This window comes from Ilyonectria robusta, assembly GCF_021365365.1.
Source record: "Ilyonectria robusta strain PMI_751 chromosome Unknown BGZ61scaffold_3, whole genome shotgun sequence".
Taxonomy (NCBI): Eukaryota; Fungi; Ascomycota; class Sordariomycetes; order Hypocreales; family Nectriaceae; genus Ilyonectria; species Ilyonectria robusta.
In genome coordinates, this window is record NW_025764437.1 from 2,675,678 (window position 1) to 2,700,805 (window position 25,128).

At 53.9% G+C, this 25,128-nt stretch overlaps 7 protein-coding genes across 7 annotated transcripts; 3 read left to right on the top strand and 4 right to left on the bottom strand.

The window, feature by feature from the left end:
* Positions 1 to 2,393: 2,393 nt before the first annotated feature.
* Positions 2,394 to 3,209, bottom strand: BGZ61DRAFT_443872 (uncharacterized protein). The gene has a single exon (XM_046244928.1). The coding sequence runs from the start codon at positions 2,923 to 2,925 to the stop codon at positions 2,422 to 2,424; it is 504 nt and encodes a 167-aa protein (XP_046109975.1). The 5' UTR covers positions 2,926 to 3,209; the 3' UTR covers positions 2,394 to 2,421.
* Positions 3,210 to 6,565: 3,356 nt separating this feature from the next.
* Positions 6,566 to 7,264, top strand: BGZ61DRAFT_136635 (uncharacterized protein). The gene has a single exon (XM_046237232.1). It carries the CDS (start codon positions 6,748 to 6,750, stop codon positions 7,177 to 7,179), a length of 432 nt encoding a protein of 143 aa, XP_046109976.1. The 5' UTR covers positions 6,566 to 6,747; the 3' UTR covers positions 7,180 to 7,264.
* Positions 7,265 to 8,371: 1,107 nt separating this feature from the next.
* Positions 8,372 to 9,920, top strand: BGZ61DRAFT_136651 (uncharacterized protein). Its single transcript, XM_046237233.1, has 2 exons — positions 8,372 to 9,113; positions 9,712 to 9,920. Exons 1-2 carry the CDS (start codon positions 8,575 to 8,577, stop codon positions 9,764 to 9,766), a joined length of 594 nt encoding a protein of 197 aa, XP_046109977.1. The 5' UTR covers positions 8,372 to 8,574; the 3' UTR covers positions 9,767 to 9,920.
* Positions 9,921 to 10,535: 615 nt separating this feature from the next.
* On the top strand, positions 10,536 to 11,841 carry BGZ61DRAFT_136668 (uncharacterized protein). Its single transcript, XM_046237234.1, has 3 exons — positions 10,536 to 10,699; positions 10,759 to 10,923; positions 10,980 to 11,841. Exons 1-3 carry the CDS (start codon positions 10,694 to 10,696, stop codon positions 11,418 to 11,420), a joined length of 612 nt encoding a protein of 203 aa, XP_046109978.1. The 5' UTR covers positions 10,536 to 10,693; the 3' UTR covers positions 11,421 to 11,841.
* Positions 11,842 to 12,756: 915 nt separating this feature from the next.
* BGZ61DRAFT_342365 (major facilitator superfamily domain-containing protein) lies at positions 12,757 to 14,486 on the bottom strand (the record flags this gene model as incomplete). The annotated part of the gene is made up of 4 exons (XM_046239497.1): positions 12,757 to 13,141; positions 13,200 to 13,743; positions 13,812 to 14,188; positions 14,239 to 14,486. The coding sequence occupies 4 exons, from the start codon at positions 14,484 to 14,486 to the stop codon at positions 12,757 to 12,759; spliced, it is 1,554 nt and encodes a 517-aa protein (XP_046109979.1).
* A 2,181-nt stretch (positions 14,487 to 16,667) lies between these two features.
* BGZ61DRAFT_490876 (Piwi domain-containing protein) lies at positions 16,668 to 19,705 on the bottom strand (the record flags this gene model as incomplete). Its single annotated transcript, XM_046250370.1, has 2 exons — positions 16,668 to 19,289; positions 19,346 to 19,705. 2 exons carry the CDS (start codon positions 19,703 to 19,705, stop codon positions 16,668 to 16,670), a joined length of 2,982 nt encoding a protein of 993 aa, XP_046109980.1.
* A 1,554-nt stretch (positions 19,706 to 21,259) lies between these two features.
* On the bottom strand, positions 21,260 to 24,352 carry BGZ61DRAFT_343184 (uncharacterized protein; the record flags this gene model as incomplete). Its single annotated transcript, XM_046239573.1, has 4 exons — positions 21,260 to 22,167; positions 22,216 to 23,221; positions 23,271 to 23,702; positions 23,756 to 24,352. The coding sequence occupies 4 exons, from the start codon at positions 24,350 to 24,352 to the stop codon at positions 21,260 to 21,262; spliced, it is 2,943 nt and encodes a 980-aa protein (XP_046109981.1).
* Positions 24,353 to 25,128: the final 776 nt, after the last annotated feature.

Genomic DNA, 25,128 nt, shown 5'->3' on the forward strand with positions numbered 1-25,128 from the left:
CTTGTCTCACTCGGCGAGCTCCACGGAAATTGCACGCCGCGTCTAGCCTGCGGGCGCTCGGCCTTGGTGAATTGGTCGGCATATCGTATGCAAGTTGTCCTCCCACCGGGTCATTTGTTTACTCTTCGCCCCTCAATCCACGATGACTTCATGCTTAATGTCTGCTATTCGTTATCTGTCCATGTTCTATACCCTTGCTATCGTCCCGTTCTCTCCCGTGTCTGCATTGTGTTCTCTCTTCTCTCGCCTCGGACGTGTTTGGTCTCGCTTACTTGGTCTCATTTCACGAGAGCTGTCACATTCTTCCTTCTTCTACGCCCGGCATCTGCACGGCCGTCTCCCGTTGTTTCCTCTCTTCTCTTGGTATCTTTCAAGCGTCATCCAATGAAGCCCGGTGTGGGATGACATCGGCACCCGTCGCGACCACAATAAGTGCTTTTTTCGGGGCACAGCCGCAAAAATGGTCCTTGCCATGGTATATAAATCCCACATTCCTGCTCTCCGCCTGATTCTGAGTCCTAATCATCTTCCCACGTCGCCTTCCCTTCTATCGCGCTCAATGTCCCCGGCTCAAACCCCTTCTCAACGTTCAAAGAAAGCCAACACAGTCATGGCCAAAGACAGTGATGCCGATTCCATGAAAGTCAATACCAGCGATATGTGCGAGTAAGGAGCGCCAAATCCCCCGCAATTCTTGGAGTATAGAACTAATTTTCACAGGTGTTGCGGGCTTCGCACTACTCTTGACGGGCCATCCTCTCAAGCCGAACGCTTGGCGGCATTCACTAATGATGATGGGCTTCCCATTTTGCCTCCCATCTGCAAGATTGCCGTGTCTAAACAAGTCACGGACGAGACCACTTGCACCTCGGACGCCAAGGACAAACCCAAGGGCTCGCAAGACAAGTCTTAGTTCTGCGGGTCAGTGTGCTTCAGCCTCCACCATTGGGGCTGGCTGCGACTCGTGGCAGGACCGAGACCGCCACTTACGTCTGGAATGCTGTGTTAAATCTTGAAGATGAGAAGGATCGTCTAGGACACATGGTAATTTTTACTTTTACCGGTGGTAGGTATATCCGACATGTGGACATTGTCGTGCCGACTGGACGGGTGTCTTCAATGTCAAGGGGTTGGAGCAGATTTGGATCATGGGTTTCAGTCCTAGACAAACGGAATGGTGTTTTACGATAGTCAAAGCACTTTATCAACATGTTATTGGACAATTTAGGGGGATCCACGCAATTTTTTACGTGATATCAAGCCGGAATCCTCGTAGAAATCATTACTTCCCCATCTCCAATTTCCCGCCGTCGCGATACTTGATATCTGTGTGTGCTACGATTTGCACACCTAAGCCCTCGCTCCGAGTCCATAGGCAATCATCCACAAAGCATATAACACAGCAGTGTAAGAAAGGTCATTCTCATAGGACTTATTTTTAGTATTTATTCTCCTTGACGATAATTTTATTTTATTTATTATATCAAGATTTATTAATACTTCGGGGTGCCTTGAACCTTAGCGTGTACCATTTAACCGTGCACGACAGGTACATTGGTTTAGCTGGGCCTCGGGTGAAGGAGACTTGTACATGTGTGTGAACAGCAATAATTTGCTCCATTGCAGACACGGCTTATCTAAGCGTCGTCGGGTCCTGGCCTGTCTTGGTTGGATAATGGTGGTGAGAGCCCGTGTTACAGTGCAGATCAGCAGACAGGGAGACATTACCACTTTGAATGACTTTGTCTCATTCAGTACATCAAAGGAAACCTAGCTGCAGAGGACCAACGCCCGACGACTATGGACTTGTCATACCTTCGAGAATGCTCCCGTCCCGATTTGGATGTTGGGTCAGTGCTCCAGACGGGGATCTATGCACCCAAGCGGCAAAGTCGGGACGCGGCCAACCCGACTTGGGCGGTATACTCTGTATGGTCGGACGATAGTCAAAAGAAGTCCTGTCCTTCTCTCTAGGGGGGGGGGGGGGTTAAGCCTACAGGCAATACCCCTGCTAACGGTGTGTTGAGAAAGATTGAGGTTCTCTTTGCATTCATCGTGTTTACCCCATGCGAAACGTATCTCCAGCTCCAATTACGTCAACTCCCCTTGTGCGACACGAAAAAAAGAATACGACCCCTGGACACTCCCTTTTGGCGTGTCTATCAGTTAGAAAAAGTCGTAAGATTAAACTCCTTTATATTGCATGATTAACCCTGAAACTGGGCTTCTCAGGGACCAATCTAACATGCAGGACCTGCAGTGTGGCCCAGTGCGTGATCTGACACGTGGAGCCCTATCAGGATAGCGGAGCTCATTTGTCTATGTGTACGATACAGTTGGCGACGGCGTGAAAAGGAAAACCTCGGATGAGACATTTCCTAATTATCGTGTCTAGAAGAGAGATTACTTATTATGTTTTAATTACCGAGTGTGCTCTGTGGAGCAACGAGAGAAAGTTGGAGAGTGCCCATCGGTGGGGATGAGGTAGATTCCAACCCAGACTTGGGTCCAAAACGCAATCCCACCTCCATGGGACCGGCCACATGTGTTGGCAGGACCAGCAGATAGGTAATCTAGCGTCTCCACCGCCTTAATTGTGAGGCTGACGGTTTGGGGTCCGATATGGCAAACATGTTCGTTTCGCTTTCCCCAACCTCCTAATAGGCTCCAGCACGCAAGCATGCGCCCACAAGACCTGCAGGTAAGACCCCCTGGGGTAGAGCAACAGCGTTTCTGCAAGGGATAGACAACTTGGAATTGATGAATTGGGCGAGGCACAGGGGTTGCTACGGTTCCGCTGTCGTTTTCTTTCGTTTTTTTTTCGTTTTGCTTCATCAACGCGTGCGTAGGTGGCTGAGACGGAGTATCTCCGCGTGTCATTTGAAATCCCAACAACACACCAAAAAAACAAGCAAGCGACGCCATTGGAGGACAGCTGCGGACGAGATGGCTGGAAGCAAGCCCTGAAATCGACACATCGCCAGGGAGGTCAGCGGCTGGAGACCCGGTTCCGACGGGTGAAACACGGCCGACTTGGCTGCGCCGATGAGCCCTTGGCCAGCGAATCAACGGAAACCGGTCAAGAAACTGAAGACATTTGCAGACGTTGACTCAGGCTAGTCGAAACCTAGAGACACGGCACGAGGTCAGCCGGTGGGGAGGCTAGAGCTGGGTTGGAATGATGTCTTGCCAGGATTCCCAGATCCGGGGAGGCGAGATCTGCCTTGGGCGCAAAAGTCCCAAGGTAGTCATGAGCTTAATAAAATATCATTTCCATGTCTGTTCCCGGTCGGTTGCGGTGGGGAGGCGGATGGCGCAGTCTCGGATGAGGCCCAGGATGGTGAGTGATGACGACCAAGGCCATGAGGGAGCGCCATCGTTAGGTGAATTCGCCCAGGCCTCGACGTGTGCTGGCCATCGCTGTCTTACGGGGCTCTCGCCTGCCAGTATTCAACGGTCTGGCTGGGCGCTTCCAGCTCTAGAATCTCCACAGGCGAATAACAAAGGTGGTTGTCCGCAGCCGTACCGTACATGGCGTGGTTGCCGGGACTCCCGACTCCCGAGAGACGTGAATGGAACTCCGTAGAAAATACATTTGGAGGGCGTCAATGCAGGCCGGGGTCTTGCGGCTCGTTCACTATGGCTCCGGCCAACACACTGACAGCCTTGGCCCGCGGGCCCCCAACCCCCTTTACCTTGTCTACCAACACTGTCACACATCCATCCCTCTTCCAGTCTCCGTCTTACCAGTAATCCCCCACGTTGTGGCCGGTCCGTGTTCTAGACTCCTTCATCCTCCTTTTGAATCCTCATACATGATCCCCGACTATTCGTCCATTGGCTTTCCACGTCTCCCAACCACTCGTCTTGCTTGCTTTGGTTTCTGGCACGACAGGAGTGGCTTCGCAAGCTGCTTGATGCGTGTCTTGCGTTGCAGCGGCGTATGTTTCTCGTCGCGTGTCTTGCGTTGTGATGACCGCTCGTTGTCTGTCGGCTCGCGTCACGCCTCCGCCTCCCGTGGGCGCGTCCACGCATGAATACACGGCGTGCTGATCTCGCGTCGAAGCGGGTATCAGATGACGACTAGCATTCAAATACGACATCGCCTCTCTCGCTTTGATGTCCCAGCTCTCCATCTTTCAAACAGTTGACACGGCAGTTCCCTTCTCCCACTCCCTCGAGCCGCCGGCCAACACTATTTGAGTCAAGCCCTTCCCGAGACAAAACGATCAAGAAGAATCTCTTCAACATGACATCTTCTACGAAGGCTGAACCTGGTGATGTTGAGTTAGTGCTGTAAGTCTCCTGACTTCTGTTCTTTCCCTGTCTCTCCTACTTCCCCTTCTCCTGTACCCCGGCAGTCAGGACACTTTACTAAAACGCGACGGTCCAGGACGGAAAGCGATCAACGAGAGGAAATGACGAACCGTTCCATTTCAGTTCCGATGAGCTGCTTCCTCCTGATCTCAGCAAAAGATCCCATCAACGCCAAAAGACTGGCTCCCCAAACTACCCAAGTTGTAGTGCCAGTTCATCACCGACGTCAACAATAACAACCCGAAAATAGCTCGGCATACTCGAGGTGGTATGCTTCGCCGTAGCTTCACGGTTCTCTGGCTATTTTCATTGGATTCGTTTAGGAGTTGGACCGGTTGGCTAGAGGAGGCTTTGGGAAACTGAAGGACACGGAGCAAGGAGCCAGGCAGTTACTGGGATATCATACCGTAGGCTCCGTAGTTTGGGCTTCTTTGTATCCTTTGTAGTCACAAATATCTTCCGCTACTGGTTGGTTTCAGTAATGGGATAGTTGAAATCCCTCCTTCCAGCGCTGCGGTTCCCCACGTTCGGGCTTGATGCATTTGGTACGACTTATTACAGTTGCTAGCTTGTGCTACGGTCCTTGCGGCCCTGCTAACGTCACAAGATTGGCGAAGGGCCCGCCGTTTTTCGATTTCCAAAACCGACTTGTGGCTATGCTAGTTGTTGGTTGACGCATGCTACCTTGCCAGTTCCCAAGGCAGACAGACTATTCAATCGAGGAACCGCAGGTGGCTCAGTTCATTTCCATAGCCTACTAAGCATACTACGCAGTTGCTGACGATGTTATCTCCGAATGCTTGCACATTCCGAACCTACTGTGGTTTCTGGACCCTGGTTGCTCACGTATTCGTATGATGGCCGGTGCGCGACGCGAATGCTCAGAAAGCGCTAACAAGGGCCTTACCGAGAAGCGAGGTTTTAGTGTGCGCCGGCGCACGATACCAGGATCATGACATGGGCTGTTAATATAATTTTTTCTCTCCGTGCCATTCTGGGGGACGACGATCTTCCTACAGCAACAAGTAACTTAAGCGATAGCGGCGGGAGGGTGCTGAGGCCGGTCACTTAGGGGGAGCCCTAGTGGCCGCCTGTAAGTAGGGGGCCTAGCGGGCTGAGGGTGTGCGGCAGAGATATCTATTCACACACCATTCAGATCCCAAGCAGATCCCAAGCAGATAGCCCGCTGCAGGCCTTTTTCCCCCGCCGAGTCCAAAGTCCCATTATTGCTTTTTGCTGTCTTCGGCAGGAACCCGTTTGGGCCGACTCGAGTGTCTGCCCTCCTGCTAAGTGTCTCTCACAATGAAGCGCGTGGTCCCAAGCCGGGAATGGTCCGTGCGTGGAGTGGCATTAGCTTGGCCCTACTAGGTACGTAGTACGCTGAATCGGTAGGCGGCGATAGGTCACAACTCACAATACACCCAGCTCACTCATCGTCATGCCTCTTTTTTTTTGCTTTTTTTTGCCCTTTCCCCCTTACATCCGCTCGGTTGTTGCTTTTGCTAGGTGAATCAACACAGGTGTTAGTGCGTTTAGGAGTAAATCAGCTTGTCGACAACGAACGCCCCATGGACTCGAGGAGTCTGGCCAAGACTTGCCATGGTGTATAAATACGGCCCACGGATCCCTTGGGTCTTCGTGTCGGGCATTCAGTTCTTACATCTCAGACTCTCCCTTCGTATTATTTAGTTGCTGGAAATTGCTAAGCACAACACACCTCCTATCCAATGGCCAACGACGACACATCCTCAGTTCAGATGAACGTCAGCACCACTTCTCAGTATGCTCCTACCCCCTATCCCCTATCCCCCTTGCTGCTACAAGTTACTGTGTCGGGATTTCTGACTAAGACATATAAAAGGTGTGGCGACAATGACGTTCAGGTTGAACCAGAGCGCAAGCGTCCCGAGCGGAAGAACGACGTGGATAAAAACTCCCTTGTGCAAGGCTTCCTAAGCCGCAAGGACCGGCCTTGGTTCCCTGCGCCGCATCCTCCCCCCGCCACCGTCGGGTGTGACAAGTGCGGACACGGCACCAGACAACTCCAGCACCGACGGCGACACTGAGCCGGCGGCAGTTTGACCGTAGGCACGGAGTCATGGCGGCCTTGTACGTAGTACGGCGATATTACTAGTTACCGAGCTGTTGGGAGGCTAGGGAGTATCCGCAAATGGATTCTGCACAAGAACGATTGAGATGGCTCCGCTGGGGGACGGCCCACACCAGCAATGGGTCGTGGGCATTCCCAGCGTCTTGGGCTGTGGGTGTTGGCAGGTGGAGAACTGAGACCTGGTACGCCAAAAAGGATTGGACAGCGTGTACTCCGTACTGTTTGAATAAAGACCAATCACCATCAGTTCCTAGTTGCCCTACTCATCTACTGGCGTAATATAACCTGCATTAACTACCTGCGAACACGGTTTGGCGTGGATGGGCCTGCTGCTGTTCCTGTATGTATCGCTGTCAAAAGAGTGCCAGCATCTTCAGCCCTTTCTTCTTTGGATGTCGTGGATATTCGGTGTCGGGTTTTGCCACTCTCCGTCTCATTTCCTTTTCTTTGCTTCTTCTTACCGCTGTTTCATCCCAAGACCTGACAAGAACAATGTCGCAACGGAAGGGTCGGGCGCGACCACCGCCCGACGTGAAAACATGACCTGTGGCAAGGTGATGGAACGGGCGTACCGGTGTTTTGGTGGGACATCAATCAGTCGTTCCCCACTGGTAGCTCATCAGCTCGCTTGGCGGCCCCGGGTATCCTCGTCATGCTTCCGCGCCTTTGCTAGTTCGCGATCTCGATCGTCTAGGTGTAAGATAAGATCCATTGTGATGGAGGTGCTAGGCGTTGATTCACCCCAGAAATGACGGGTTCTTGCTTGACATGTTACTCACCCCCCTTTGCGTCCCAGGGAAAAAGTCTGCAGTGCACGTACGTTGAGGCGATTAGAACTTTTGGCCCCTTTTCCTAGTCAGCCTAATGGATCAGCGAGGACTGCCTGACTCGTCTCGGAAGTCAGTCACCGTGCAGCCGGGCGGAAGCAGAGACGGGGCTGCGGAAAGAACAGAGTCGAAAATGCGGCGATAAGCTGCAAGGAAAGGGAGGGCACAGCAAGGCGGGGACGGACTCTGTGATGGCCCCATCGGGATTGAATGGCCCAGGGCACAATCATACGATTGACGTACATTCGGCGAGTGCAACTGCCATTGAGGGGATGTCCTCGTGGGGTATCCCAGCCTTCCCCCGTGCGGCGGCATTGGCTTTCTTACTCCGGTTACCTGGGTAGGCATTGTGTCGGCTGTTGGTTGTAGGTCTGGCCCTTCGGCAGGCTGCCGCCGAGTCTACGGAAAGCCGGTGAAGGAACAAGGTAGGATTTCCTGAGGGAGCCTAGCCGCAGCGTGGTCTACACCAGCGGCCAATACTTGTGGCCAAGCGCAGTGTTGGATGCCTCTCATGACTCCCTCCACATTCGCTCGAAGGGCCCTCTCAGGAACGCCTTGTAACCCCAAGCGTCACGCAGTGAACCAACAATTTCGGACCTTAAAAGAGGCTCTCTCAGCCTGAGAGTCCGTCTTCCCTAGACGCATTAGGCTCACTGTGTCCCGTAAACCCCCTTCGATTCTCGTTACAACACCCCGGACCCCGGAATAATACACATTTTTTTCACGCGCGCACCAGTGCGTGCATGGTTTTGCCGGTCCGTGAAAGGGATCAAAGTCGCCAATTTCTCCGCCACGGTCAGCTCGACGCCAGCGGGGGAAACTAAAGAAAATAAATTTGCGTCCGGGAGACTGTTCTTGTCTGAAAAATCGTGTGCGGAATCGTTTCCAGGGGCGAGAAACATGCAATTCAATTGTGATATACTCATCTCCTCGTTGAGACATTCACGCCATCCGTAATCCGTCCCGGGTCCGATCCAGCCCAAAGCGTCCGGTAAGCTGCAGGTGAGGTAGTATTAATTGAGGCGCTGCAGCCGATCAAGGCTGAGAGAGACCACCAAATTCTCATTCAGCCGGTCGCATTCTGGTCTGATCCCCCATGCCCCGAGCCGACCGACACACACCGGAGGCACACATCCACCCACGCAAGTTGTACTATGGATAGGTAGGTAGAGCAATCCATGAGTTGACAGTGCTCGGACAGCGGAGCCTGCAGATCGGGGTCGTCATAGCCCCTGTTGCGAGAAACGAGATGAGTGTCCGCCGCCAGCTTCGAGCCTCTGTTTGCTTTTGGTAGGTATCAGGCCAGATGACTTCCCCAGGATGTTGACGAAGCCCAGGGATCCCACGATGTCCTGTTTTGCCGAATTTGCTGGGTCGACCGGGTCGGCCCCCGAGTGGTCGCCTTGCGTTGCCTTCTTCTCCCTACCTAGTCCGGAAGAAGGGAGGGGGAGGGTCCTGAAGCCGCCGTGCAAAAGTCGAGACCGTGAAAGGCTAAGTGGACGATGTGACACGTCGGTTTCCTCAATATTAAGTTCAGGGAATGAAGCAGTCGCTGCTCTCCTGATCATTGAATCACTCTGTCGCTTTGCATTCGGCAGTTTCTTCTCCTGGTTGAGCTCGTCCGGAAAGATCAACCGAGCCCGGCCACAGCCTGATGCCTCGATTCCCCTCCAGCTCCCTACCTATTCCATCAGCCAACAATACAGGCGTACTCGCTTCTGCCGTCAGAGCACTCTCCGCTCTCAGCGCCCAACCGGCTTCTGTGGTGTGGGTGCTTGCCTTGTCTCATGCTCCCCAACCAGACCACCTCAATCTCCCACACTCACCTCCATCCGCCACAAAATCCTGCACGCTACAGAGTACAGCCCCGTGTCTCCCCTCCGATCCTATCAGTTTTGTTTTCTCTTCTCTCCCTAGTCCTTGGCACCACCCAGCTTCAGAGGCCCATCACCAGCCTCAAAGTAGCCCTGGCGCGCCCCTGCATCCAGTCCACCTCACCAATCCCCGTCAGTCACTCAGGCCGCTCTTTCCGTGCCGTGACGGACTGGACTTGGTCGGTCCATCCCCCCAGATACAACCCACCCATCTTCCTCCAGTAATGTCTCTTGGCTCTTTACCCACCCTCTGCAATCTGTTGTCATGGACCCTGGCCTCCAACTCCAGGGGATGGCTGACAGCCTTGGTGCATGATAATCTGCTCCCCGTTCTCCGGCTACGTCAACAAAGAGATCCATCTCCACAAGAGCTGAGTATCATCAGGACGCACGTACACCGTCTTGCAACTGCCCAGTATGGGTTCTTCGACGAAAATACCATGTCTGGAGAGACACCCTCTGGTCGACGCAGGCTTGCATTTCGCGTGTTCTCCTTCTGCTGTACGCCTATCACCAAGCCCTCCCCCTTCCGCTATACTCACTGTCCGTCTGAAGACCTCTGCTAACTATCTCTTGCAAGCAGAGATAAAGTCAACATCCTCATGTCGCGATCCGCTATCGAACGAACAGCCATCTGAACCCCCCAGTGCCACCATCTCTTGGTGCGAACGACCCTCATCCGCGGCTACGCGACCAAACGCGTCAAAGAAGCCACTCCTTTTTCTCGGCTCTGTCGTTAGCTTTGCGTCGGCGATTTCTGCATGCTGTGCTACGTCAAGAAGAACCTCCGGCCAACCAGCTCTGCCTCAGTGCCCAATTCAAGACAGTCGGTCACCACCGACTCTGGAAGTGGCGCAGAGAGAGATTTGTGACTTGCCGTTAGTCCTTCTTGTGCTCCCCATCATCGACAAGGGGTCTGCTCAAGCCGCCAGATGAGCATTTTCAATCATTCAAACAACAGAGGCACCGTAACGCAGCCCGAGAACCGGAAACAGACCGCCGATGACACCCAAACCAACATGTCCTGTCGCTTCGTTGCAATGACTGGACCTCTGTTCCGCAAGTCTTTTGCCAGAGTCGACGACAAACACAGTATCTGCCACGCATCTTCACAGTTGGCCGGGGCTCGAGGCACAACTTGTCTTGTTTGGTTATCCCCATCGCGCACAAGGCACTCGGTCAACGCCACCGAGGCCCTCGAGCGTTGCTTTGTGGACTCCACGCCCTTTTGACACCAACTGATCGCCATGGCTTCAACAGCTGGCTTGGTTCTGTTGATACCGGTTCCCAAGAAGAGCCAGATGGCTCCCTTCCTGACGAGCGAATAAAAGTGGGCCACCGAAGTGATCAACTCTCGGCTCAAAGCCCATGACGTCCACGCTCCACAGCTAGAGACGCTTTTGTTCGCGGCTGTTCATTTGCACCAACGGTCCTTCGCTTGATTCATCCACCTTTTGCTCATTCCCATTCCTTGCTCCTCGCGCGGTCAATCTCTATCCCCACTCTTAGATCGTGGGGACTCGCGGTCCTGGCACGTACGAACCTGAGGTCAGGGGTATGCGGATATGGAGGTGAGCCCTTGCAATTGACCATGCAACGGCGCCTTGGGAAGTTCGCTTAAACTCATCAGCCCTGTCTAGCGCTTGGCGGCATGGCCAGAAGTCACGACAGCCTCAAGACGGCAGATCTAGCCGCGACCCACCAGCATCTGGAGAATGTGTGGGGTGCATGGGTAGCGTACATGTGGGAGAGTACAACCTTTCTGGCGTGCCGTAGCCGTCGATCTTGCTCCCTGGTACGCTCAGCATTTATTCTACCGTCGGTCGTGCTGGCCTAGAGGCTAAGATGAAGGCGGACCGGGGTCCTTTTGGCCTCCACGATCCACTCAGGCAGGCCTCGGCCAGAGCAAACAGGAGATCGTGGCCAGGGCCCTGGATTAGCATTTCCATGGCCACGGCAGCGGTCGGCTCGTACTCCAGGTTTTCCATCCCCTCCACGGCACCCCGGCTGTCACGATCGAGCATGGGATCGACCTGGTCGACGTCGCGTATCTTGGTTCTGAAGGGTTTCAGACTTCACCGGGCGAGGTATCCAGAGCCTTACCCGCGAACCCTGCCCTTCTTCATTTCTTCATCTCTCATCTCCCTGGCCGCCCATGCGCCAGCGGAGACCCATTGTCAGCTTGCAGTCTTGTGTTGTGGCCTTCGTAGAGGGCGTTACCTCATGCGTCGCAACGCTTATTGTTTAAGTTCCACCATGCATATTACCGCAATGCAGACTTTATGTACATGATGTTGGAGTTACCTAGCCGTTCACTCTGTCCATAGCAGTGCTGAGATATCCATTCCTAGCTTCCGTGAAGAGGTCAAGAACCACATACTGTAGTCACGGATGCCACGTCGCATCAGGACGAAGCGGTGGCTTTGAGTTCATTCTCCCAATTAGAGACTATTTTCTCCATATGACTCTTCTGACTCTTCTAACATCCCCTGAAGGATGAGGTTTTTAATTGCCATGCCATGCGGGGGATTCGGGGAAAGACGGAGGGAAAGGGGTCTAGCTAGGGTACCCTACAGCAGGAACAACAGGTCACGAGGATGCGAATGAGCATCGCATGCATAATACGGAATAAACATTAAATAATTCATACATAGCACTAAATTAATTAGAAATTTATGTGATTGATGGTATTTATGCTATTGATCTTGGTGGGCTTTTTGTCTCATTTTGACGCATAAATGATTCCCTTCTCTTTCCTGTTGTACCCCCCACCGCATTACCAGTCCACTATGCATCTCCGTTTAATATGCACATTCGGTCGGTGGAAGGAGAATACCCGCGGTTTCTATGAGAGGCAGTTAAAGAACCATCTCACACGGGTTGCTCACAGGAATCGGGATGTATCTTACGGAGGGCCCTTTCAAAAGTCTTGTCCATAAGAAGTAAGTCCTAATCATTAGGTTAGATAATAAGCACACTAAGTACTTCCTGATTTCTATAGGCCCTAAAGGATAGCAGGCTACAGCACACAGCAACCGCTATATCCTGATCAGCAGCGTACTACTCCTGAAGTTACAGCGGCCGTTTAACGAGACTGTGACAGCTTTATGTATCTCAGGTAACCGACAGGGATAAATGGATATGATGTTACTAGCGCTTGGACAAGACTTTTGAAAGAGCCCTCCGTATGCAGAAACGGGATGTCAAGTATACTAATCTCATGCCACCTGCGGCCGTTCAAAACCGCGTGATCATTGCGGTACGGGCCGGTTCCAATCCACTTGATCTACACATTGTTAGTATGTACCGAGACGAGCCTGGTTCGCTGAGAGTAGTAAAATATACCTTAACTCCAATGGATTCCTCGATGTAGTAGGGAAATAAGTTAGTAAGGCTCCTTCAAAAGGTTAGAAGTCAAGCACTTCAATGTCCTGTTCTTCCCGCTCCTGGTACAAACAGCGACGGGTCCAATAAGGGATCTTTATCAAGACTGAAAGAATTCGGTCCTGGCCACGAAATTTAACGAACGGGTCGCGCGTTACTCGCAAGGAGTCATAACTCATTACTCATCTACTGAATGGGGTAGGTGTGGCAACTCCAGCCAACAAACACAATCCAAATCATAGCGCTAATACACATATTCAAAATTGGGGTTCTCCTTGTCCGTCATGTCCCTAAAAGCCGTGGCATTGAGCACATCCGTCATGCTGTTGCCAGCGGCGCGCAGGGCCTCACGCTGTTTCTCCTTGCGCCTGTTCTCCCACATGAAGCTGTAGCGGAAGACGAAGAACAGGGCGACCTCGATGCAGTTGGACACGAGTAGGGAGCTGATACCGAGGTGATACGAGGGTGCTTGCTCGGAGCGGTAAAAGAATGGACTGGCGATGTTTCCAACGCAGGCACCGAACCAAATCATGCCGGAGACGATCATTTTCTTAGACTGGCCACCGGTGTTGGATGTGATGAGAGAGAGGCAGATGACGAACGAAGCTTGGTATGAGCCGGTGAGGTAGCTGGAGGAATGGTCAGGTTGTTCAAACAGCCAAGGTCTTGGAGAGCAGCTGGACTTACAAGCAAATCAATCGTCCGACGTAGGCGTCAGCAGGGGCAAGAAGGAAACCCAGCGCTCCGGCAATTGTGGGAATCATAAAGATGGCGCTAACCAGAGTCCTGCTGTTGGGCGGCATGTACTTGTTAGCCAGAGCGCCGAGGCCAATCCAGATGACAACGAGAGCGCCCTGAGGGATGCCGAGCAGGGCCGTGTGCAGCGTGTCGAAGCCAAGGCCCTTAATGACGAGGGTGGAAAAGTTGGAGATGCCGCCGTTGGGCACGTTGGAAACGAAGCCCAGCAGCGTGAACAGCCACGTCTTGTAGTCGAGGTAGGCTTCCTTCACCTGGCCCCAGTTGATGTTGCGCTGCTCGATACCCGTCTGGTTGCGGCGCATGCGGGCAATCATGATGAGCTTCTCGTCGTAGGTGAAGCCCCAGATGGTGCGCGGCGAGTTGGGCAGCAGGAAGACGAGCACGATGGCCCAGAATGAGCAGAAGGCGCCGACGACGACGAACTCGTACCGCCAGGACTCGAGGGCACCCTTGATGTGTCCGATGCCGTAGCCTAAGTGTCGATTAGAAATGTTAGCATCAAGTTCGTGTAAGAAATGGGGAGCTTGGAAGACGACGCACCGATTAGACCACCGCCAGCAACGCCGATGCCGTTGAAGGCGTACCACGCGGCGATACGGGACGGCTGCTCGGCACGGGTAAAGTACATGGACGTGATGAGCATAAAAGCCGGGTCGGCGATGGCCTCAAATGCACCGGACAAAACCCTCAGCGCAAGAAGACCGCCAAAGCTCTTGGCGGCGGCCTGGGCCATGAGGAGGGCACCCCACATGAAGATGTTGAAGGCGAGATAGTAGCCGGGCGGGCTGCGCTGCATCAAAAGGTTGGACGGGATGGCCCAGATGAGCCAGCCGAAGTAGAAGCTGCTCGAGAGCCAGGAGTACTCGTCGCCCTGCAGGTCGAGGTCCTCCTTGAGGCCGAAGATGGCGGCGTAGGAGCTGGGTGAGGGGTTAACACGGGGAGTCGTAGGGCTGGGCGGCCAGCTTACAGGGTGGTCTTGTCGACATAGTAGAAGAAGTAGCATATCCCGAGCAATGGAATGATGCGTCGGTCTAGTTTTCGCAAGACTCGCTTCTCTGCGGCCGCGTCGATGGCCTCGTCGTTGGGATACCGCGCGAGGGCTTCGACGTAGATCTCGTGCGGCTGATTCTCCGCCGTGACGACGTTGGGCTTGTCGCCGTCTTCACTCTCCGGCCCGGGGCGGACAGCATCGGTTCCGCGGGCCTCCGTGTCCATCTCTGGGGACATGGCATCTCGCTGGTCGGCCATGGCTGCGCTTTGAACGTCGTCGGCCGGGTTTCTCGTCGGTTGCCAACGTAGGACTGGGACGCAGCTATTCCGTTGGGCGCGGAGATCGGGATGCAAGTTGCTGCTGATGATAAGGGAAAATCAGCCCTCTCGGTCTTTATACCCGAACCGATCACGGCCCTGGATCGTTGCATCCGCGCTCGGGACGTTGATGTTGTGGGGCATGCGGGTTGTGGTGCGCTGTGATCTCCACACGGCGGACGATGGATGACACCAGGGAAGAATGAGGAGAAGGATCGACAGTGTCGACTCCCGCGGTTGGCGACCGAGTCAGTTGGATCTCCATTTTGCTTCACCAGCTGCGTTGGCGCGCGCATGTTGACGGCGAGAAAAGTCTCTGTTTCCGGGGTTGTCAAGCGACGAGTTTGCCTGAGGTGAAGTGAGGTCAAAGTTGAAGATTACGTACGAGACGCAAGATCCGCACCCTGGTCGACGGTGCCCGAGCCGATGTCGCTCCCGCCCAATCTCAGCTCTGCGGTGTTTTCCCTTGCATGATTAACAGCCATCGGCCATGCTTCTAATGAGCTTTGGGCTTGAACTTGGAGAGGGAGGAACTTGAACATGGCAATCAGCCATCATTGTTCGGTCACAGAAGAACTACCGAGTTCTAAAGCTTCGCCTCCACCCGATTCCCCATCTTCCCCATGGGGATCATCTGTCTCCCGACCGTTGACGGATTCTTAAATTCCCACCAATCCGATCAGTTCATTTCAAGCCTTTGGGAGAGGATAGGGCTGATCCGTTTCTCCATCACCTGTGGAGGCTTAGTTGGGGGTGTTATGCTCTCTTGGTCTTGGGGGTGTCTCCGCTCTTCACCTACCCCCAAACATGTGGAGATGGGCCTACTATTCGGCTTGTAAGAGGACTATATAACAATCGTTTAGTCTACTAACTTTAGATAAGGCCCAAGTGATTGCAGTCTCGACATCTATCGGCCGTGCCGTACACATACGTGAAGCAGCCCGGATCTGTTGGTGACCTTAGTGGAGACAAAAGTATCAGCTGCATCAAGTGCTTGTCTGGTTCTATGCTACATCCTCTTTGAAGGGCTTTGCTTGTGCCAACCTACTTTGACTCTATCACTGCCTCTATCATTGCCTGAGACCGCGAAAGCCCGAGACCACGAATGCCCGCCGTGCTAGACTTGGCTACAAGCCGCAACCAACGAAACACTCCATGGACACCATCACCATCACCACACGACAGTGCAGCAATCTTTGGAGCTCCCATCCCGGTTCCTCACAGCAAGTACCCCTGAGAAACAAGATGGAAAGCCCTCATGTCCAAACCGTGTGGCTCTGAGATGTTCCCCCTATCTCACAAATAGCCTCATCTCTCCACGCTCTCACAAGCTAGCCCCCACGCCTCAGACCAATCCCCGCACCAGAGACGAAGTTGAACTAAGATTTCACCCGTTCGGAAGTCTTCCGAGATGAGGGTGCGGAAGGATCAAGGGGAAGCCTGGGACACACGCCCCTGGAACTCTTGGATGTGATTGCTCCCTTGCCATTATGATACATCTCTTCTCACCAAAGTCGCCACTCAGCCACGTCCCGCTCACCCTCGTGGCGAAACATGCACACTCCCCTCCAAGACCCCCTGGCCTTTTGCCTTCCCTATCCCTGTCTCCTCTCGAAAAAGCAACTTGCAACTTAGTGCCTCTGGCCGGATTGTGGATTAAGCGAAGTATTCTAACCATGTCAGTCCTGGTCCATGCATCTACGAGCTTAAACTGACTTCCTCGAGCGTCGTTGGCAAGACCTGAGGCACAAGGATAAGTCTTACTACGATACCCAGGCCCTCTTGGGCGTGGCAATCCCATCAAACTCTGTGTCACAGTCACGGATTTAGAAATATGCACTGGTCTGTTGAGTATCGCAAGTTTGGTAAATTGATCTTGGTAGACAAAGTACCTATGAAAAGAACCTCCGCCGCCACTTCCCGCCAATCCGGTCGCCCCTTTTGTTGTTGTTGTATGATCTTTGATCAAACGCTAGTTCCTTGTGATTTGGAACTTCTTCAAGTCGCTCAATGACAGCTCAACCTCCGCTGTCAACTCTTACCCGCTCTGCCGTCTCTCCATCGTCACCTAACACCACCCTATTCCGCTTAGATGTACCACATCGTTTTGCGGAAGAAGTTTCGCTGTCGTTCCTCGCCTTCCACGGGGCCCTTCTGCGCATCAACGCTTCCTCCGAGTCGAAGGAGAGGCGGTGCCTCGATTCCTCGCTCTGGTCCACCAACCGACATGCCTCGGGCGACCTTGTCACGAATCATTTCGTGACCCTTGGGGCCAGCTCGGAATCCCTCGCTGGTCGCAATGTTCTCATGAGCCCTGGCACGGTCGCTAGCCAGATGCGCGTAGTAGACTGCCGGATGAAGAGAAACGGGTGTAGTTGATCTGGCGTATGAGTAGCACTGCTGGTAAATCATCTTTTGGAGATCATTGACCGGCATGTTCATCTCGTCAAGGATGATGTGGTAGTGGACCGGTCGTGCCGTTCCTTGGATAGCCACATGCGAGTTGAGGTAAAAGTCCCACATGAAGGGGTGGGTGACTTCCTTCTCGACCAACGTTCCAGGCAGTGGGTTACCGTTCCTGTCGCCGCGCTGGGGGAAGAACCGAATGTGGTGGCGCTTTGTAGCCACAATCACAGTAAACTTAGGAGGAGCCTTCCCAGCGGGAACCTTGTCACGGAGGAAAGACTTGATCTCGGCAATCTCCTGGTCCAACACCTGAGCGAACTGACCCTCGCCAACACCATCGCGGAAGTACATGATGTGGGCAGGGAAGCCGCCGTTGTGGCCCTCTCTCCAATAGTTGGCAAGCTGTCCAAACATGAAGCGCACGTTGGCAGGAGTGAGCATTTCAACTCGGTACCCGTTCGACTCAACAAGAGCAGCATACCGAGTCGCGTCTCTGTCCACAGACATGGTCATGGCGGCAGTGGATGGAGAGTTGCCGCCAGGGGCCCCGTGGGAGACATCGACACCGATCATCATGGTGGGTCGGTTCTCAGGGAAGTATGTTGGCGTCTTCCAAAGCTGGGGGGTGCAAGCAGTGGCACCACCCAGTTTCGCGTTGACCTTCATGCAAACATTTGAATGGTATTGACCGTTGTTCTTCGTCACGTGGTTGCCGAGAATAACCTGGGTCAGAATGCCAAAGCGGCAATCAGCCGACTTCTTCAAGCGCTCGTATGTTCCGCTGTTGCGCTTCGACATGACACAAAACAGAAGCTGAGTGTAGCCACTGGACTTGGTGATTTCCTCATGGGCCCAGGCAATGGCGTTGGCTGCATTGAATCTCATGTCTCCAGGTGGGTTGAGCAGCTTGGGTTCTTTAGTCACCTTTCCACCATGAGCAATGAATGCAGTTTTGAACGAGGCTGCAAACTGGCTCAAGGCTGCCAGTGAGACACCTTGCTCCAGGATGATAAAGCCCCAGTTCATGAGGGGCGCCACGTTTTGCTTCCAGAACCTCTTGCCGCGCAGGTCCCATCGACCCGTAAATCTGGGCTCACAGGTGCCCACGCTGAACTTGACAATAGGAGCTGGGAGGACCTTGGCATCCGTCTTGGCAAACTGGGTTTCAAAGGAGACACCATACTCCTTCAGGTAGGGGTCGTTTCCGATCTGAAGGTCGCGAACATTGCTCTCAATGTTGGCCTTGCGCTCTTTGGGTCGGGTGACAGCAATCTTGATCATCGCGGCGGTTTGATCGGGGTTCAACTTGAACGGGTACCTTTGCATGTTCTCGACCCAAGCAAGCTCCATGGGAATCTTGCCTCCCTTGCCGGCATCGATGAGGGGAAGATTGGCGTGTCGAAGCGTCACATTGTATTTCTTTCGGTAGTAATCTTGCACCGACATCTCTTCGCCCTCCGCATTGGTGAAGGTGACATTTCGAGCCGTGGCACCGTCGGGGCCATACTTGTCGTTGAAGATAAAGTCGCAGACAGTGTAAACCTGATCGTCATTGCGACGATTGGCGTGTCGCACCTTGAACTTGAGGCGTCTCAGCTTTCGAAGCTGCTTGAAGGCATCGGACGACTCCCAGCGTTCACCGCGGCCTTTGACAGGCCTGAGCGCCTGCGAGACGGTGATGGGGGTCAGGCCTTGCCAGCGCCTGTCACAGGTGGTAAGAAAGTTGCACACCATCCTGTCCAACGACAGTCCTCCGATCCAGAAGCAAGTGTTGGCAACATCAATGTTGTAACCAAGACCGACTCCACCGCGGGCCAAGTTGTGGCTCATACGAACAGAGGCGTATGTGCCCTTGTGAACTTCGACGAGTGCGTCGTTTAGGGGAATTCCGGGCGCATTCTGTTTGTAGAAGTTTCGCTTGATGGCCAGCATGTGCTGGGATGGCCATTGTCGAACCAGATGATCGAGAAAGTTCAGAGCCTCCTGAACCGAGTTGCTGAACGACACCTTGTGATCAAGATATCCTGCGAGGGCGCCCACTTTGATCTCAGTGGTCTTCCGGATGGTGACATGGAAGTCAGCACCAGGGCGGGCCTTGGCACCTGCAGGTCGCTTTCCCTCGTCCAAATCGATCTTGCACCGAATCTCGCCACGGTCAAGGAGGACAGGGGCCCAGGCCAGCTTCTTGCCGTCGAAGAGCCACTTGTCCCCCTTGAAGGGCTTGAGCTGTTCCACCAGCTTCGGGTGGGCCCAAATCTTCTTCATGACCGGGCCGAGCTTGTCAGGCTCGGGAGAGAGTACGACCTGAATGACATGTTAGCAATGCTACAATTACCAAGGGGAAGGATGAGAAAACGTGCATCGTACTGATAGATCTTCTTGGTGAAGTCGAACTTGGTCATCCGGTACTGGTTGACCTCAATCTGCTCCGGCTTACCCTCGGTGTTCAGCTTGTTTCCACGAAGGGTGAAAGCGTCCTTCCTGGTTTCCGGGATGTAGGCATCTGGAGGAAGTTCCATGCGAGTGTTGCCCTTCTCCTGCTTGGGAGGCCCCCGAGCAGGATCAAAGCCAGGGCCTTGCTTCCAACCGGAGCCAGCCTTGTCGGAGGAAGCCCGAGAAGGCGAGTCAGGTCGAGCACGCGATGGAGACTGGGATGGTCGCCGTTCGCCGGAGGGACCCCCCTGCCCCGAAGGCGATGGGGAGCGACCTCTGTCAGACATGTTGACGGTGAGGCCTGGGGTTTAAAGTGAGTAATGGTTCAGAAGAAGTGTGGTTGAAGAGAGGGATAAGAATGTGAGGAGTGTTGTTGTGTGATGAGAAGGAGAGAGATGCTGGGAGAAGGAGGGGGAATGATGAGACTTTATAGCCGGGGAAAGAGGAGAGAGAGGACGGGTAGTTGCTGATGCAGGAGATGGCACTTACGCAGTCGGTGACTGCTTGTCCCCGGGTGGTTGTTTCAGCACTGAGCACCGCTTCGTGTTGGGATCTTCGGAACGTCAGATATTGTAACCAAGGCAAGCAAGCGTGATGCTGCAAACGTGGATGGCAAGCGTGAAGTGCTTGCGAGGAGGAGTTGGAGATGTATGTGAGAGAGAGAGTGTAAAGGGGGTGAGGTTGTGAGGAAAGGGAAAGGGATTAAATACCTAGTGAGAGGCCTGAGCAGAATGCGGTGTGCGTGAATCACGGACTTGTTTTTAGAAAGGGTGCAGCGTTTTTCTGTTCCCAGTTCCCTTGCCTGCGGCGTTGTCAGGGAGGCGGGCTTGAATGCGAGACTGGGTGGCAGAGACCAGTGACAAGACAGAGGAGAAGCGAGGAACGAACGAAAGCCCGGGGAAACCGAAATTGCAAGCGCACACCAGCTACGCGCCTGCACGGTAAACAGTCGACGTTGCCAATCTGCTGCCTGAACAACTGCTGAACAGCTGGCCGACAGCTGTAGCTTCCCGGAATGATTGACGCCTCTGGTTCCACGCGGAACGGGTGATGAAGTGTCAATGCGGTGCGTTGGTTGGCCAGCCGCCAGTGCTTCTCCCAATCGCACGCAACTCGCTCCCGTTAACTTGGCCCCGGCGCCGTAGTTTTGCAAGCTCCCGGATGTTGTAAGACGGCGCGAAGTCGCTTGCCGGCGAGAAATGGCTGTCGATTGGTGAGTGTTGGATGACTGCGTCAGACCAAGCGGAGCAGCAGTTTCGAGATGATAAAGTACCTGCGAGAAAAACTGTCGAGCCTGCTTCCATCCCTGCCTAGACGTGCCTATTAATATGACTCTAACACCGGATCGGAAGAATCAACGCTTTCGTGTTACCTTGTGTCACTCTGTTCAGTCATAGTTTCGCTGCGATGCCAAACTTAAACCCGGTTTGCTATGCGATGACACACAGCAGCAGACGGGCAACGGGCAGACACGAGGTAAGACCAGGAATGGCTTGTCGTCATGGACTGCAATCAACATGAAGCGAGGGACCCAGTCAAGCGCCATCCAACTTCTCTGCATTCTTTCTCTATAGCAGATACCTATGGTAAAAAAAAACCGTCAACCAATCCACCGTCACCACTCAAACCCTTTCGTCTTGACAGGTATAACTCGACGACCGCCATTTCTGTCTGGATCCCTACCGAACGCCATACCATGCGAGACAAACGACATCCCTGCCCTGATACCCAGCACTTGTCCCGAATTTTGTGGATACGGCGACCTCGCCAGCAAACTATTATAACAACGTGTCGGGGGACACAAGCAGCCCCGGTTTAGTATGACGGCTGTAGATCTGCCGTCAGTACCGATATCCTCCGTACTGTCCCGGCGGCTGTGCGCCATACGCGCCGGGTGCTTGATTCCAAGCAGGTTGAGCAGCGCCCGCATCAGGAGGCGGGTAAGGATTGGTCGGGAAGCCACTTCCGCCCTCTGGCCTCAATGGAGAGTTCCTATACCCACCAGATCCAGAGGTCACCCGCCCGTAAGGACTCAGCGGTCGGTTGCCGTAATCACCAGAAGACTGCCTCGCGTGGCTCGGGTTGGCATAGCGGGGCTGCCCACCGCCACTGGCCTTCAGCGTCGCGTAGTCCGGTAGGTTTGTGTCACGGAGGATGGAGACCATCCCGGCGGGGTTAAGTCGCTGGGCGTCGAAGTTCTGTGCGGGTGGGAGAATGTTGAGTAGGAAGGTAATGTCACGGTGAAGAGCCGACGCCTGGTTACGGCGCTGCTGGTCAAGACGGCGACCAGCCGCGCCCTTCAAAGGTGAGACACCTCTAGCAAGTCTCTTGGGAGGGTTTAACTCGTCGTCATCCATGCCCAAGGGCCGCTTTGGTGAGGCCGTTGCCCGCACATACTGCGGGCGTGGGCTCTGTTCCTGTCTCATGGGGAGTGGGCTATTTCGCACCGAGGATGGTTGCTCCATCGCAGGAAGAGCCTGCCTTGGCCGCATCTGGATGGGCTTCGAGATGATGATGGGGGCGGCGACAGGGTCAAATTTGTCAGTGGAGTATCGGGAAACGAAGTATTCGAGCTTGGGGTCTCCAGGGAAGAGTTCGGCCATTCGCTCCTCAAGTTTCGAGATCTGCGAGAGCTCGCCATACTGGGATTCGTACTTGTGAAAGTAGGCATAAAGTGGCTTTGCCTTGAACAAGGTCTCAGGTTTCCCAATAAGTCGATTGACGCATGTTTCAAACACTACTCGGGCATCTATCGCTCCATTAGCTTGGGCCTCCTCGAAAAGAGAAAGAAACTTACTTGTTGTGTCGTCCTTCGAATGGAGATACTTGAGGTACTCTATCATGAAGTTCTCATCATTGGGGAATAGACGGGCGCCGCGCTCAAAGATTTTGGCGCCAACAGGATCTTTGTAGACTACAGACTCCAGCAATGCGACAGCAACATACACGTCGCTAGTCAGTCGGCCCTTTTGGCGAGCATCTGTGAAGACCTTGCGAAGGCCGCCTTCTGTCTGGTTGCCTTTGCCCTGGATTCGGCGCATAGCCCGGGCGAGGGCGATCCAGACGTAGGAAATGGTCCGGGAGAGAATTTGAGTATCGTCGGCGTAAGCCCTCTGAATCGCCAGGATTCGTTCTTCCATCGGCGACCTCCTAGGCTTGTCGTCGTCATCATCGTCGTCGTTTTGCTCAATCGAGGCATGAACTGGCTCGTGAGCCGCAGCTTGTTTGAGAGTAGAAACCTCGAGCTTCTCTCGCACCTTCACCTTGTCGCCTAATTCGTACAAGGTATCCAGGACATCATCAAAGGGTTTCCGAACCGCTTTGGCATACTCCATCTTGTCGCCCTCCTTCGCCGGATAGTTCGCTTCGATGTGATCTGCGTGCTTCAGGGCGAGCAAGACGCTCTCGGGATTGGCCCTGATGCCTTGCAATAGCATCTCCGTTCCCGTCTCTTTGTCATTGTCCCGCACATCATACTGGAAAGACCACTCCGCGGCGTCCACCCAGATCTCTGGCCAAAATCGAAGCGCCATCAACGCCTGTTTGTAGCAGTAGAGGACTCTTTGGTTGTAGACCTTGGGTTCGTCGACCTTGAGGACGAGAGGGTCATCCTTCTCCCATGCAATCCACTTCTTCCACATCTCAACCTGTTGCCTGAACTCCTGGTCGCCATCGAATCCGGGTGCCGGCGGCAGTCGCGGGAGGTTTGTGCGTTTCAAATGCCGAGTCATGTTGTCGAGGGCAATGTTGGCGCTCTTGGCAGACATATACCCGGGCGATCGCTCTTGGATGAACTTGCGGCCCTGGGACGGGATTAGTAGATGCAGTAATGGGAGGGGGTATCCAACCTACAGTCATTTTGTTCAATCCCATTTCAAACTGGTCATACTCCTTCCACAAGTTGTTGACGGTCAGCATGGGAACAGCGATGGCACGGTGATAGACCTTTCGCAGTTGGTCCATCTTCTGCTGGTCCTGCCAGCCAGTGCCACCAATCTGTCCTGGTCCATTCTTGACAAACTGGACGTAGTCCTGCCAGATGTTCCCGGAATCTCTGTCCATGCCAATGTTGTCAATGACAAACTCATAAGACTGGGTAATGGTTCGGCGAGCTTGACCGGACGCATCGTTGTTGAGGTCGTTTCGCCGACGGATGTAGTTTAGGTACGCTGTCCAAAGCTTCACGTTGGGCACAGTCATTAGACAACGGCCAAAAAGCTGTTCAGCATCGACAAAATTATCGAGGCCAAGTTCCATTTCGATCCACTGCACCCAGATGTCACCCTTGGATGCCTGTCAGTTGCTACATCTGGAAACGATTTGTCAGGTGTACTTACAGCTTGTGGAAAGACCTCGACGAATCGGTTGTAAACGTTCCTAGCTTGATCAAGTCGGCTGGTGCGCCTGTACTCGGCGATCAGATTCAACCAGGCATCCATATCACCCCGAGGGTCCTCCTTGACACGAGCTTCAAACAGCGCCACTGGGTCGAGACTGGTCATGGCTGGAGTCACAGTGGATGAGGCGACAGGAACAGGAACAGCAGCAGCAGGAGTGTTGGCCTCTGTTGACACAGTCGAGGGACCAGGCAGGTTCTGTGACGGCGCATCTGCGGCCGTCGGGGTATCATTCGCAGGCTCTTCATCCTCATCATCGGATGCCTCCACTAGGAAGCCGCCCGACATCTTGGGCTTGGACGCTGGACGTTGCGAGGGCGTTGCAGAGGCAGCCTTTTCGGGGATCTGAGCAGGGGATCCAATAGTGACAGACTCTGGGTCATAATCTCCTCCATCTTCTGTACCATTATCCGCAGCATCACCTGAGACATTGGATTCTTGAGCAAAGTTATCAACTTGTTCCTCGCTATGCTGAACCTGACCACCCTCTGTGGCATCAAACCCTTCTTCGCCCCATGAAGCACCTTCGGAAGCCATGCTGCGTATTACAAAAGTCGAGTGTAAAGCGGAGGTTCAACGGTCGAGAGGTTGAGCGCGACGAGGTCGAGAGCGAAACGGCTCCACCGCGGCTGGGGAGGCTGGGCGCGACGAGCTGAGGATGGGAATCGAAAGGTCGGCGACAGCGCAGCGGAGGCGGCAGGGGATCGGCAGTGGACGAGGGCGCTAGAATCTAGATGGTAGAGGACGCAAGAAACCCGATTGAAGAGATGGCTGGCCGTGGAATAGCCAGCGATGAACGTGGATGGGGCGTCGCAAACGAGGTAAGCTCGTGGAGCTGACCCAGTCGGCCCCGACCGAGCAGGATACAGTCGCAAAGAACGGAGAGACACGAGACGACACGGAATCAAGGTGGCAGCGGCGCTCAATCGATGGGCTCGGTTGGAAGTTTGGGGCGTGGGAACAAAGGAAGCTCTCGATACGAGGCTCTGACAAAATTCCGAAAGCTCGAAGGGATCTCCCGAGTTTGAAAGAAGGTGGAAGGCCTTGCAGCACCGCGAGTAGCAGAAAGCCCAATACGGCTAGCGTATTATAGGCGGTGAGAATTGTGGGGTCTTGGAAGACGATGGAGACGAACCGAGCTGCGATTGCACGGCATATCGCGATTGATGATAGTGTTGAAGGCATGCATTTAGAATGGCTATTAAGTAGGTGTGTTGTAAAGGGGAGACTTGGCTGTCGGGTGGGTATTTTTATCAACTTTCAAGCTTTCGGTGATAGGTGTAGGCCAGGCCAAGGAGGCATTGTCCAGGGCT